The sequence below is a fragment of the Oratosquilla oratoria genome, chromosome 26 (genome assembly GCF_046742065.1).
Source record: "Oratosquilla oratoria isolate Oo_2021 chromosome 26, ASM4674206v1, whole genome shotgun sequence".
Lineage (NCBI taxonomy): Eukaryota > Metazoa > Arthropoda > Malacostraca > Stomatopoda > Squillidae > Oratosquilla > Oratosquilla oratoria.
In genome coordinates, this window is record NC_134802.1 from 38,712,952 (window position 1) to 38,728,824 (window position 15,873).

The 15,873-nt window shown below is 42.2% G+C and overlaps 1 protein-coding gene across 3 annotated transcripts in view; it reads left to right on the plus strand.

Moving 5' to 3' along the window:
• LOC143039469 (rac GTPase-activating protein 1-like) overlaps positions 1 to 15,852 on the plus strand; it is a 29,398-nt gene extending 13,546 nt beyond the window's left edge. For 2 of the 3 annotated variants that reach the window (XM_076209567.1, XM_076209566.1), the window contains exons 10-15: positions 3,984 to 4,119; positions 5,764 to 5,910; positions 7,454 to 7,704; positions 10,233 to 10,365; positions 10,568 to 10,725; positions 15,483 to 15,852. In XM_076209567.1, coding sequence (XP_076065682.1) covers positions 3,984 to 4,119; positions 5,764 to 5,910; positions 7,454 to 7,704; positions 10,233 to 10,365; positions 10,568 to 10,725; positions 15,483 to 15,549 — 892 coding nt within the window. In that variant the 3' untranslated portion in view covers positions 15,550 to 15,852. The remainder of the gene's footprint in view (positions 1 to 3,983; positions 4,120 to 5,763; positions 5,911 to 7,453; positions 7,705 to 10,232; positions 10,366 to 10,567; positions 10,726 to 15,482) is intronic. The other variant, XM_076209568.1, reaches the window with a different exon arrangement.
• Positions 15,853 to 15,873: the final 21 nt, after the last annotated feature.

A 15,873-nucleotide genomic window follows, 5' to 3' on the forward strand; every position in this document is an offset into this window, starting at 1 on the left:
ACAAACACTTGGACATGTTCTATCTGCCCTCCAATAACCTTACTCCCATTTTCCCAACCACATTTTGCACTCTTACCGACACCCAGTCTCCCCAGTCCTTGTCCTCAATCAGTCCTCCCCCTTCTTTGTCCCCAATCACACCTTTCCCTCCCTCTAACACTTCCCCAAACAACACAACATACACATTGTCATTGAAACAAAACTAAGTCACAAAACACCATCATTTCACAACTTCACCACCATTAGACAAGCCTGGACTGACGGCAATGGCGGTGGACTCATTGCCCTGATCCACCAATCCATCTGTTTTGTGGACACAAGCACCACAACCAAAATCCTCCTCCCTACCACAAATAACACTACAGAAATCCAATCTATTCTAATCTGTACAGGCAACAAATCAACACTGATAATTAACATATACATCTCACCCCCCATCATCTCCCAAAGATCCAAACCCCTTCATGCCTCAACTTAATCAACTAGCCACAATCCCTAACCTCATCATGGGCAGTGACTTCAACCCTTAAGTTGTCGGCTTGGTATGTCAACAACTCTGACACAGACAGAGGGCTTGATATGTGGGTTCAATTTGACTCACTGACCATCATGAACAACACATATAATCATACACATATCCCACACCAAGCCCTCTACACCCCCTCCTCTCCTGGTATCACCTTCTGCTCCCCCTGCCTAACCTCAACAACTTCATGGATCTGATCACCTTCCAATCATAATCACCATTAAAACAATATGCACCCCAGTCGGCCATAGACACATACACCAATTACAAGAGAGCAAACTGGGAAGCTTTTACTGAAGAGAGAGGACAACATTTTGAGACACTTAACAGTATACCAATCACAAACATAAACAATGCTGTGCACACTTTTGATACAATCATACAAAATGCAGACAAGAGATATATCCCTAGAGCCAGCAGAAAATCACATAACCCCAATTTCACACCAGAAATCTAAGGCCTCATCAGACGAGATACACTTAAACACAATACCCCCACACCAATCCCTCAAAACATAGCAGACCAAATACAAACACTAAACACAGAGATTACCAATAAAATACATGAACAGAAAATACAAAATTGGCAAGTTTGTCAATACACTTGATCACAAGACAAACACCAGCAAATTGTACAAAACACTCAGCAGCATTACACTATCCAACAGTAACACAGCACACTCACACAGCAATAACCACAACAACAGATAATTTACCCTCAAACAGACAACAAGCAAACACACTCAAATCATTTTGCACAGACAAGCCATCTCACTTCTCACCCTGACGACCGACGCACCATTCGATGTAAGAAAGACTTTCCCACAGACTCGGACTATACACCCTTCATAGACAGTCAGACAAAACACATAATACATAACCTCAAGCACTCATCCACCTGTGGCCCTGACAACATAAGTAACATCCACCTAAAACACATTGGACCACATGGTATACATGCACTCACAAACATCACAAATTCTATTCACACAACACTATACCCAACATCTGGAAGCATGGGAAAATAATCACTATCCCAAAATCCAATAAAGACCCAACATCACACTGCCCAATCACACTTCTCTGCACCCCACAAAATTCATTGAATACCTCATACTTCAACTCATCACACCACATATTCCCCTTGCTGAATCACAACACTGTTTTAGGCCACTACACTCCACAAACACTCTTCTGATAAACCTCAAGCAAAGAATATTAGATGGCATAAATTCTGATAGGCCCCATCATTGAACACTTCTCATAACATTAGTAAAACTTTTGATGTTATTCCCTGCCACAATCTAACAAAATATATAACACAGACATGCACAATAACACCAAAAGATGGCTGGCCAATTATCTGGCAGGTAGGAATGCTTATGTCATATAATAGCCAATCATTGCACACCAGAAACATTAAGAATGGAGTACCACAGAGCTCGGTTCTATCCCCCACACTCATTAATCTATACATGCATGATATACCCACACTAGACACCTCAGAAATACAAATCTCCTCCTACACAGATGACAATAATCACATGTACACATTGTAACACATACAAAGCTGCAGAAATAGTACAGCCATACCTTGATATACTCAACACATGGTTCATTACAAACAGACTCCAAATAGCCCCAGCCAAATCTACAGCAACACTTCTCACCAACTGGACAAAAGAACACAAATACATACCTCATCTCTGTATCAACAACACAAATACCACACACACCAAAAATTGTTGGAGTAACATACAATACATCCATGTCATTCAAACAATACATCACAAACATAAAAAATAAATGCACACCTCAACTCAATGCACTTAAATCAATCACTCGAACAACATTTGGACAAAACAAAGAAATTAATACTACAATATACAAACAGTGCATATGCTCAGTAATGAATTATGCAAGTTCAGCATGGGCACCTAATCTCGGTGAGACACACCTCAGTACCCTTCAGACCATACAAAACAAAGCCTTAAAAACAATCACAGGCTGCACAAATACAACACCTACAGACCATCTACACTATGAAACAAAAGTTCTCAAAGTCCAAGATCACCTTGACATGAATTGCATACAAACACTTGCTGCAGCCTCCACAAACACAGCACACCCACTACACTCCATAGCAGAACACCCCCACACACCAAGAAACATCAAAAAACACCCAAATACCTATATCACACACAAAACTCTTCTCTTCCTCCAAAACCACCAAATACCAGCCTCCAGAAACATATTCATAATCGTATCACTCACTGCTCCATTAACACACTAAAAGACAACACATTGCTGAATGCCAAACTCCCCTGATATCCATCCCTTTGAATCCTCTCTTCCACGAAAGGACAAGAGTCCATCTGGCCAGACTACAGTGCAGCCACCACCCAGCCCTTCTAAGCTACCAGAAGAGACTGGATGATCACATCGGAGAACTGCTTGGGATGTAACACTTCACCCCATACTATTCAACACATAATGGAAGATTGCATTATACATAATCACACACAAACAACACAACATACACTGTATAAAGGATTTGTAGGAAAACCCCGTTCTGGCCGTGGCATTCTTTGGGGAGACGGGACTGCTCGGACAGTCTAGGGAACGACAACAACAACAACTCTTTTTCCACCCCTGCTATCCTCCTCACTTCTTCATTTCTCACTCAGTTCAGCCTAGTAACTCCTTTCTTACTTCTCAGACATTTCATCTCATACATACATATACCAAAGGCTTTTTTTCCCCTTACAAGGGAGGTATCCAAAAAACAAAGGCATAAAAACCACTCCCACCCATTCCATCCCTCTCACACTAAACTCTTCCTATCTTAGGTTCCATGTTTCTGCCCCATACAGTGCTGTCAGCACACTCACCCCTTCATACAATCTCCTTTTAGCATCTATTCCCAAATGTCTATTTCTCGTTACACTTTTAATCCATCAAGGCATTTTCTTGTTTCTCTCAATCTACAATATACTTCCACTCCTCCCTTTCCTGCCACATGTGTCCCCAAGTATCTAAAGCTATCCACTTCCTCCAGCCTCTCTCCTTTAATACTGTGTTCCAAATTGCTGCCATCTTCTTTCCATGTATATCTCATCACCTTACTTTTACCCATATTTATCTTCAACTTTCTCCTCTCACACACCTTCCTAAACTCCATCACTAACTTCTTTAATCCCTCCTCTGATCCTGTTACAAGCGCAGTGTCGTCAGTAAACAACAGCTGACATAACTCCCATTTCTCTCCATTTTCTTTAACTGTCTCCAATCCCCTGCCCATTTCCCTTGCATTTACCTCCCACACCACCCTATCCATGTACACATTGAACAGCCAAATTATTAACCCAGTTTCTAAATAATGAACTTCAAAGTGTAAACTCAGACTTGCGCTTTTTCTATTTAATGTTTAATTAAAAGAAAAATATTTGTTTTTTCAGGATCAAGTTTGGAAAGGTAGCATTGAAATGTCGAGATTGTCGGGCCACTTGCCATTCAGAATGCCGTGAAAGTGTGCCATTACCTTGTGTTGCTACAGCAAACACCCCTAATACTAAGGGTGCCATGGTAAAGAAGGTTATGTATTCGTGCATGATTTCTGTTATTCTTTTCACTTTCATTCATGTATATAGCCAAGATAAAAAGGAAACAAGGGGGGTGATGGGTGGATGCATGTCTTGACCAACTACCTCCCTTAAAGGGAGGCCTTTTGGTATATAGATATAGGTACGCGGAAAAACCACCAAGGAAAGAGATATACTGATGACCAAGCGCGTTTGTCTATTCAGACATCCTCAGGGTACGAAAGTGCTTGGTCATCAGTTTATCTTTTTCCTTGGTGGTTCCACATATTTAGAATCACGAGTTTATGTGATTTCTCATGCAGATATAGGTACATAAAGACATTGATCCATATCCAGATATTAGACTAATCAATTATACTCATAGTAGTAGTAGTGCCATAGCAGTAGTGGTAGTAGTTTCATATTTACCTAGCCCAGTGGTTCTTAACCTGAGGTACCTATACCCCCAAGGGGTACGAAACCTTAAACCTGGGGTTATGAGACATGACAGCCAGTGCATGGTACTGTATATTTACTATGAGAAAGCAAAGCAAGGTTTGTATCACTAATCCTTTTCATATGTTTGCATTGTATCTGTATGGGATGGGGTACGGGCACTGAAAAAGGCTAAGAACTACTGACCTGGCCATTTGCATGTTATGATATGGGTAAAGGGTGCATGGGTACATGCTTTGGCTGGCCATCTCCCTTGTAGTGGGAAGAGGCCTTTTGGTATATTTATGCATTTATTTGAATCTGTAGCAGTTGGTAACTAAGTTTGAAAGTGCATTTGAGAGAATGTGGGTCAAAGTAAAGTGATGAGATGTACAAAAAATTGTGAAAAATGTAGGTTGCATGTGAGTGAAGGGTTAAAAGCTTGAGAAAGTGGAGAGTTTAGTATCTGAGGTTGCATGTGGCAGTGAAAGGAAGAGTGGGAGGTGAATTGTAGAGTAAAGGAAGTCAATGAATATCTGAGAAATAGGTATACAGTCAACCCATGTCCATGGTTTCTTGCAGAAGACCTGTGGCCTTCAGGTCAGGTACCAGATACCTTGAGCCCCCACTAGTCTTTTGCAAGGGAGAAGCAAGACAACTATACTTCTTCCATTATCTGATGACCCATAGGGTGTGGCCGGCAAAACCAGCAGCAATGCCACGTCTAAACCATCTTCAAAGAAAACGGGGGAATGACAGTTTTCTTTATATTTGCATGTATGACCGGTATGACTGACAAAGGATGAATGAGTGACCCGCACACCTGTGACTAGCGAACACAAATTCCTAGGTCGGGAGCCAGGGCAACATCGCCTGTCCTGAGGTGCTGCATCGTTTAACATGTCTCTTCTTTTCTTTACATGTATTACAATTACTCATCACCTACCATTTAATGAAAAAAATCAATATGCATTTAGAATATTCTATGTTAACATACTTAGGGTAGTGGACAGCTTCTGGTATATGCTGAATGTTTTGATTCAGTACGTGACAACACCTTGTGGGTCATGATAATGGAAATAGTATGATTAGTTGACTGGGATATATATATGTGTGTGTGTGTGTATATATATATATATATATTTTTTTTTCTTTCTTACTTTCTTTTCTTTTCTTTTCTAGTATTTCTTTTTTTATTTATGTATTTCTTTTTTAACCACAGGGATACATAGCTGATTATACACCTCTCATATCTCCAATGGTACCAGCTTTGGTCGTCCATTGCACAAATGAGATAGAAAACAGAGGTCTAAATGAGGTTGGCATTTACAGAGTACCAGGAGCTGAGAGGGAAGTCAAGGAATTAAAGGTTAGTGATATTTTGAAATGACAAGGTGACAATTAACCTTTCCAGTTCCTAACGCCCTGATCACAAAAGCTAGGTCATATACATTTTTATAGATTGCAGGACCAATTATGGATACCTTTCACCTCTTCACTCCAGGGCACATCGCATGTCTGGCAGCATTAGCTGCCCGACGTGCGATGTTGCGTCATAATAATCACATTATAAAAAATAAAGTCAGTGCTCAATCATTCATTCTCTTTCACCCGTGAATTTTGATAACCATAGAAAATATGATGAAGCCAGTTTAGAGAGAATGGAGGTTACGTAGGTACGACTACAATAAATATAATCAAGATGCCGACGTCGGCATCATCGCGTACCCTTGCTCCTCATGCTGCCTACGTAGGTGTCACCGTATGGAAGTGGTTAAGGATTTTGTCAAATGGAAATGAGAGAATTGTCTCCCTTCTGCCCAGCTTCAATATCCATCAAAACCCTAGGGTCCTGCTATTCCTCTAGACTGGGCCCAAGATCTCCCTCTTTCAACTTCAACTATTTTTCCTTCACCTTTTCATATAAGGAGAACTGAAAACTGGTGACCTCCTCTTCCTATAAGCTGGTGATTAAGTACAAAGTTCCTTCTTAGAGAAATCAATGGGAAGGCCTAGGGAGAGCTACCAACCACTAGGGCTGTAGGCTTATAGTCAATGACACTCAAGACAAGAGAAATTATCATTATTATAAGTTGCACAGTATTGGCAGCACAGATATGAACACAACATATCTAGGGTGGATGACCTCCGACAAGAGGACAATTGGTTTACTAGGTAAATTTAGTATCAGCTGGTTATAATGTTAACAGCAGTATTCAATCTATCCCCCCCCCCCCCATCATCTTAGCTCCTCATGGATAACAGGTCATCCCTGTACTGCCCTAGGTCAGAAGCAATGTAGCAGGACAGTATATCCACAGCTTCACTTAATTGTCCCCTCATGCAGAAAAAGAGAATACAGGGAGAAATCCCTTCGGGCTGTGTCAAAATATCATTCACACTACTCCCATCTCCCACCAACCCCCTTCTATACAACACATCCATACACAACCATTCTCCACTCACTGTCTTATTATTATAATGTCAATAAATATATCTCAAAAATCATGGGTTAAGGGAAGAATAGTTCTTTTGTACAGTTCAGAAAAACAGCCCATTGACCACCTTGAGGAATGAAGGTCTTTTTTTTAATTTGAACAAGATCTGGTTGTCCACAATGAAACAAAATTAGATAATACTCCTCAGTGGGTTAAAATGATCTGTAATGTCATGGACAAGTGTTTATATTTCCTGCTGAGTATCCATGTCCCTAATGAAATGCCAAAATTATTTTTTGAGGGTACTAGTTCAACCTCCTACTTGAGGGAAAATATGTGAGTATTTTTGGGTGAAATAGTGACATATAGGCTTTTGTAAACATGTATATCCTATACCTGTTCTTCATGGGGGTCGTAATATTTTCTAGCAGGATATACCGTTTTCATTTTATCTTTTTCTTTTTATCACAACAGGAACGATTCCTCCGTGGGAAAGGTGTGCCAAACTTGTCCCAAATTGATGTTCATGTCATATGTGGAACATTGAAGGATTTCTTAAGAACCTTGAAAGAGCCCTTAGTCACATTTACACTTTGGAAGGTATTTGTTCAAGCTGCAGAGATTCCTGTGTGTGAGGATTCTTTAGCAGCAATGTATCAAGCTATTACGGACCTCCCCAGACCCAACAGAGATACTTTGGCTTGGCTTATTGTACATTTACAAAAGTAAGTCTTGTTTTCAGTTGGAGATTTAATCCTAGATATCGGAAAATAAATGTAAAGTGCACTTTATCCTATCTAATTATATATATACCAAGTGCTCTTTGCAGATATCTGCCCAGGATGTAACACTTCACCCCATACTATTCAACTTGTTATGGAAGACTGCTTTGTACACAATTACACACACCAACAACACAACACTAACTGGAGATTTTTGGGAAACCCCCATTCCAGCCATGGCATTCCTCAGGGAGGGGGGATTGGTTGGCCAGACAATCAAGGAAATTTTACCTCTACCGTCGTGCCATATCCTCTTGGACTTCGGCAACCATGGAGCGCCACCGTTCACGGTCCCTAGTTACTTGTAACATCTGTGCTGGTTTGAATTGTTTTCCCGTCGCCCTCATCAGCCCGTCCATATACTTCTCCTTCTGCTTTCCTCTTGCTCTCCTTCCCTCCACCATTCCCGTCATCGTGGTACCACCTCTTCCAACCCTTCCCTACTCATTATATGTCCTAAGAATCGCAACTGTCTTTTCCTTATTGTTGTCATCAATTCCCTATCTGTCTCCATTTCTCTCAATACTTCTTCATTTGTTTTCTTCGCTGTCCATGGTACTCTTAATACTCGTCCCCATATCCACATTTCTGCTGCTTCTAAGTTTTCCTGCAATTTTTTGCTGATTGTCCACACTTCTGAACCATATAATAGTGTTGACCATATAAATGTTTTAACTGTTCTCTAGGCTAGATAGAGTGAGAAATGAGGAGGTGAGGAGGAGAACAGGGGTGAAAAAGGATTTGGGAGAGAGGGTTGATGAAAGAATATTAGGATGGTTTGGACACATGGAAAGAATGAGTGAAGAAAGACTAGTAAAAGAGGTATGGAAGGCAGATGTGGAGGGAGTGAACATGAGGGGACGTCCTAGGATGAGGTGGATGGATGGGGTGAAGGGGGCTTTGGGGAAGAGGGGAATGTCTGTTGAGGAAGGAAGGGAGAGGACGGAAGACAGAGGTGAGTGGAGAATGGTTGTATATGGATGATGTTGTGACTGCATGAGGAGGAATGGGCGGGGGGGGGGGGGGTAGTATGTGTGAGTAAATTTTGACGCAGCCCGAAGGGATTTCTCCCCGTCCTCTCCTTATATGCAAAGGGGGACGGAGAGGGGGGGTCGCCGATTAAATGAAGCGGCCTTGCTGTGGATGTACTGTGTCTTGCGACACTGCTTCTGACCCAGGGCGGTGGGCAGGGTTCAGGGATGACCCGTCATCCAGGAGGTGCTCAGATGAGAGGAAGGGTGGGAGGGGTGTGGAGTGTATTTAGGGATGAAATGGGTGGGAGTGTTTTTATGCCTTTCCCTTTGTGGCTACCTCCCTTGGAAGGGGGAAAAAGCCTTGGTATATGTATGTATGTAACTGTTCTCCTTATATCTGTAGACATTTTCTTGTTTGTTAAAACCCCTTTCATTTTCTGAAATGTGCTTTTAGCTATCGCTATCCTTGATTTTATTTCTTTTTCACATCTACAATCTTCTGTCAATACGCTTCCCAGGTACGAAAATTTGGTTACTTGTTCTATTCTTCTCCCTGCTATTTGTACTTGCACTCTTGGTGGATCTGTTTTACTGGCCACTAGTATTTTAGTTTTCTCCATATTTACATTTAATCCTTTCTCCTCACTAGCTCTTATGGTTACATTCAATAGATTTTGCAGTTTTTCTTCTGAGTCAGCCACCAATACTGTGTCATCAGCATATCTGATATGATTTATATTAAATCCTCCAATTTTAATCCCTTCCATTCCCTCTAATTCCCTAAGGATCATCTCCCCATATAAATTAAACAAATCTGGAGACATAACACAGCCTTGACGCACTCCCCTCTTTATAGCTTGAAATTCTGTTCTTCCTCCCCGTATCCTCACTGCTGCTCTTTGCTTCCAATACAAATTTCTGATGATACTCATGTCTTTACTATTTATATCCACTCTTTCCAAAATATTTATCAAATCCTCATGTCTTACCCTATCAAGGAAATATCATCCTTATAAAGGAGGTAGCCAGTCAAGGCATGCACCAACTCTATGCCCACCCACCTCCCGTGTTTCCCTATATACTCATCATCACAGGGATGACTTGTCATCCATGAGAAGCTAAGAGGAGAGGGAGGAAAGGGTGGGAGTGGGTACTTGCCTTTTGCCATAGCTACCTCCCTTGTAAGGTGGGAAAAACACTGCACCTTGTCCAACCAGGGCAGTGGACAAGGTGCAGGGATGACCCGTTATCCAGGAGGTGCTAAGATGAGAGGGAGGGTGGAGGGGTGTGGAGTGTATTCAGGGATGGAATGGGTGGGAATGATTTTATGCCTTTTCCTTTTTGGCTACCTCCCTTGTAAGGGGGAAAAAGCCTTGGTATATGTATGTATATAGATAAACATGTTATCACGTGTTTCAGCATTATTTATAAAAAATTTATGTAAAGCCAGATGTAAGTAATTTTAGGGATTGATTGTAATATTTCTTAACCTCCCAGAGTGTCAGAGTGTCCAGATTGCAAAATGCCTGTGTCCAATCTTGCAAAGGTGTTTGGCCCCACTGTGGTTGGCTACTCCTGCCAGGAGCCTGACCCAAGTACCATGCTCTGTGAGACTCGTAAACAACAAATGGTAAGTTTTGCTCAGTGTTTGTATAAATACAATATAGTAACCAATAATGGCTCCGGGCAGCTCAAAGGCTGCCAGTTATGTGATTGCTTCAGGTCTTCAGCAAGAGACTAGGGGCAATAGATTGATTGACAGTATAGTACAGTGCAAAGACCTTCCTTCATAGAAGTTTGTTCGGGTAATTGACAATTTCCTATAACTTCAGGTAATGGAGAAACTGCTGGAAATTACAAATGACTACTGGAATCCATTCCTGAACCCAAGTGTAACCAGTGTTCTGGGCACACCTGAACTGAACACAATCATCGGAAGTACATCTCGCAGACGGCGATCCATTCTCAGTAAAGTTCCAGTCAGTTCAGGGTAAGACTTGTGTGAAAAAAAAAAAAAAAAATCCTGCATATATCAAAGGGCCCTTTCTCCCTTGTAAGGAGATGACTAAGTTAAAGCATATACACCCTATGCCCATGTTGTATCTATATATCAAGGGCATTTCCTCCCCTTACAAGGGGAGTAGAAAAAGCCCTTGGACTTTTCCCCCCTTATAAGGGAGGTACCCTAGTCAAAATGCCACAACTATCCTTCCTCCCTCTCATCTTGGCTCCTCATGGATGAAGGATCATGTCTGACGAGTTAAACACCATATGAGGATGGAGCCTTTATTTGTACGACGTTTCGCTTATTACAGCTTTTTCAAGTACCTAAGTGAAACATTGTACAAATAAAGGCTCCGTCCTCATATGGTGTTTAACTCGTCAGTCTTGTCGGCAACTGCTACTTTCATGAAAAATTAAGGATCATCCCTGTCTCCCACCCATTCCTCTGGGTCAGAAGCAATGCAGCAAGGCACTTTCACTTAATTGGTCACACACCTCTCTGTCCCCACATGCAAAAAAATGAAGACGTGGAGAAATCCCTTTGGGCTGCCTCAAAACATCACTTGCACATAACCACTCCCTTGTATCACAGTATTATCTATACACAGCCATTCTCCATAATTTACCCATCCAAATACCCAGTTGGTGTCCATCTTGTTTATTATCATTATGGATGAAATCTCATCACTGACCCCTGCTACAGTACTTGGGTCAGAGGCAATGTAACAAGGTAACACCTCCACAATAGGGCCATATAAAAGTTTTAAGAGAATAGGTAGAGTGAGAATTGAGTGGGAGTAGGAAGGGAGAGGGGGTCGCCGAATTTATAAAGCGGCCTTGCTGTGGATGTGCTGTCTTGTGACACTGCATCTGACCCAGGAGGTGCCAAGATAAGAGGGAGGGAGGGGAATGGAATGGGTGGGAGTAGTTTCTATGCCTTTTTCTTTTTGGCTATCCCCTGTGTAGGGGGGGAAAAGCCTTTGATATATGTATGTAGGAAGGGAGTTGGCAGATGTGCTGAGGAAAGATTATTGGGATGGCTTGGACACATGGAAAACGGGGGGGAAGAAAGCTTAGCAAAAAGTATGGAAAACATATGGGTGGAGTGAACTTGAGGGAATGACCAAAACTGGAATGAGATGGATGGATGGGGTAAAAGGGTTTTTGAGCAAAAAAGGGGTGTCTGTTGAGTAGAGAAAGAAGAAGGCAGGGGATAGGTGTGAGTGGAGATTGGTCGTGTATGGATGATATGTTGATACAGCCGAAATGGATTTCTCCCTGTATACAGGTAAACGTCGACTTACGATGGTCGCGACTTACGATTGTTCGACTTTACGATGACGACGACGACGATATGATAATTTAACCCCTTCCATACGGTGCCGCACACGTAGGCGTCTTGATTATATTTATTGTAGTCGCCCCTGTGTTTTTACATTCTCTCAAATGATTCATTCTCTGTGGTTTTCAAAATTCGCGGGTGAAAGAGAGAACGATCAATATAAGCGGTGACTATATTTTATGATGCGAGTATTATTACGTCACGTCGTACGGCTGGCATTGGCTGCTGCCCGCGAGATTTAAGTTCCGTACTGAAAATACATATTATAGTGTTTGAATATGGTAAAAAGGATAAAAATAATTAAATAAACTACTGTACATGTTTAATAGGCTATACTCAGTATCTCTGGTGGTTAATATACAGGTAGGCTAGGTACAGTGACCACGGAACAGAGTGGGGATCGACTTACGATGAGATCGTCTTACGATGGCTCTATCGAAACCTAATGCCATCGTAAGTCGACGTTTACCTGTATTCTATTTTTCACATAGGGGGGGTGAGGAGGGTTTCTGTGGATGTGCTGTGTCTTGCTGCAGTGGCTAGGAGACTTGGATGACCCTTCATCAACAAAAATGAGAGGGAAACAATGGGTGGTAATGTGTGCATACCATTGACTTTGCTTCTTCCCTTGTAGGGAGAAAGAGGCCCTTGTTATATGGATTTATCTGTATACTTAGGGCTTCTTCCCGCACAAGGGAGGAAGTCAGTCAAGGCATGCCGCCTCTCCCAACCACCACCCTTGTTACCCTCAGATCTTAGCTCCTCATGGATAAGGGGTCGTCCAAGTCTCCTGCCTTCTGCTTGGGTCAGAAGCAATGCAGTAAGATACAGTACAACCACAGCAGGGCTGCTTCACTTATAATGATAGAAGACAATCGTTTGCTTCTCTGTATAATTCACCTCCAGTCTCCCACCCACCCACCTTCATCATCTCTTGCACATCTCACTCTACCATTTCAGAATGCCACCGTGTCAATTTATTTTTCAACTGGTATGTGCAGTGTCATCTACAAACAACTGGCTCACTTTCCATATCTCTCCATGCCCACTTTTTCCCAATTCTTCCCTAGTACCCTTGCCTGAACTCCCTTCACCATTCCATACATATTCATGGTGAAAAGCTAAATGAATATTTTTTGCAGTAATTTCATGACAACTCCTCTGTTGTTACATGTGTTTGCTGGCTCTGGTGCAACATTTTCTTGGTTTGGACACATGGAAAGAATGAGTGAAGAAAGATTAGTAATAGAGGGGTGGAAGGAGTGAACATGAGGGGATGACCAAGGATGAGATGGATGGATGGGGTAAAAGGGGCATTGGGAAAGAGGGGAACGTCTGTTGAGGAAGGACTGGAGAAGACAGAAGATAGGGGTGAGTAGAGAATGGTTGTGTATGGATGATGCTGTGATGCATGGAAGGGAGTGGGTAGGGGGTGAGGGAGTAAGTGTGAGAGATTTTGATGCAGCCTGAAGGGATTTCTCCCCATCTTATCTTTTTTTGTATGAGGGGACGGAGAGAGGTGGGGGTCACTGATTAAATGAAGCGGCCTTGCTGTATATGTGCTGTGTTTTGCTACATTGCTTCTGACTCAGTGCAGTGGGAAAGATGCAGGGATGATCCGTCATCCAAGAAAAGAGGAAAGGGTGTGTGAATGAGAGTGGAGTGGGTGGGAGTGGATTTTATGCCTTTGTTTTCTGGCTCTCGCACTACCGAGGGGTAGTGCGAGAGGTAAATGCAAGAGTAGTGGTTCAGGTATTGGAGATGGTTAAAGAAAATGGAGAAAAGTGGGAGGTGAGCCAGCTGTTGTTTGTGGACGACACTGCGCTTGTGGCAAGATCGGAGGAGGGATTGAGGAAGTTGGTGACAGAGTTTGGGAGAGTATGTGATAGAAGAAAGCTAAAGATAAATGTGGGTAAAAGTAAGGTGATGAGATGTACAAGGGGTGAAAGTGGCAGTAGACTAGAAGTGAGCATTAACCACTTCAGTACGGGACTTAAATCTCGCGGGCAGCAGCCAATGCCAGCCGTATGACGTGTCGTAATAATATTCGCATCATAAAATATAGTCACCGCTTTTATCGATCGTTCTCTCTCTCACCCGCGAATTTTGAAAACCACAGAGAATGGGATTCAGGGCACATTTGGGAGAATGTAAAAACACAGGGGCGACTACAATAAATATAATCAAGACGCCGATATGGCAGCGTCGCGAATCCACTTGCTCCTCATGACGCCTACGTGTGCGGCACCGTATGGAAGGGGTTAAGGGAGAGCGACTGGAGGAAGTGGATAGTTTTAGATACTTGGGTGCAAATGTGGCAGGAAAAGGTGGAGTGAAGGTGGAGGTAGAATGTAGATTGAGAGAAGCGAGTAAATGCCTTGGATTGAAGATTGTAATGAGGAATGAGACATTTGGGAATGGATGCTAAGAGGAGACCATATGAAGGAGTGATTGTGCCAACAGCACTGTATGGGGCAGAAACATGGAACATAAGAGGAAGAGAGGAGGAGTTTGAATGTGTTTGAGATGAGGTGTCTAAGAAGTATGATGGGGGTTGCTAGGCTAGATAGAGTGAGAAATGAGGAGGAGAAAGGGGGTGGAAAGGGAGTTGGGAGATAGGGTTGATGAAAGAGTATTAGGATGGTTTGGACACATGGAAAGAATGAGTGAAGAAAGACTAGTAAAAGAGGTATGGAAGGCAGATGTGGAGGGAGTGAACATGAGGGGACGTCCTAGGATGAGGTGGATGGCTGGGGTGAAGGGGGCTTTGGGGAAGAGTGGAATGTCTGTTGAGGCAGGACGGGAGAGGACAGAAGACGGGTGAATGGAGAATGGTTGTATATGGATGATGTGATGCATGAGGTGGAATGGGTGGTGAGATAGTATGTGTGAGCAAAATTTGACGCAGCCCGAAGGGATTTCTCCCCGTCTTCTCCTTTTATGCATGGGGGGACGGAGAGGGGGGGGTCGCTGATTTAATGAAGCGGCCTTGCTGTGTCTTGCAACACTGCTTCTGACCCAGGGCAGTGGACAAGGTGCAGGGATGACCCGTCATCCAGGAGGTGCTAAGATAAGAGGGAGGGTGGAGGGGTGTGGAGTGTATTCAGGGATGGAATGGGTGGGAATGATTTTATACCTTTTTCTTTTTGGCTACCTCCCTTGTAAGGGGGAAAAAGCCTTGGTATATGTATGTATGTATTCTGGCTACCTCCCTTCCTTGTAAGTGGGAAAGAGCCTTTGATATATGTATTTCCTCCCTTTTAAGGGGGAAAAGCCATTGGTATATGTAAGTGTATTTACTTTTTGGTATATAGGTACATAGATTAAATGCGCTTACTATGTTTTTATTCGTGAATTTTTAATAAAAATAAGTTATCAAAATCTCACTTTTTATTTTACAGGGATTCTTCAAAAAGCAGATCTCTTTTCAGGGATAGTGGTACACCATACATCAATTATCACCATTAATGCAGGTGATATGGTTATGGAAGGTAACAAAGAGTCCAAAATTATTTTGCACCATATGCAGAATTATTTGTATCTAACATGAATAATATCAATATTGTATGCTGATAGCTGCTGTGCATTCTCACAAGATGCTTTATACTTTTTTTTCTGTCACATTCTAGTGTACCTGTCACATTTAGAGAGTAATAATTTCAAATGAAGATAATAGTAATGCTGAGTAGGTTCATCTCATTGTATGATGTCTATAGAATCTGTATGGAAACAAATTAAATAAACTTTATATAATTAGGTTATATTTTGAATTATTCTAGTTTGTATTAACTC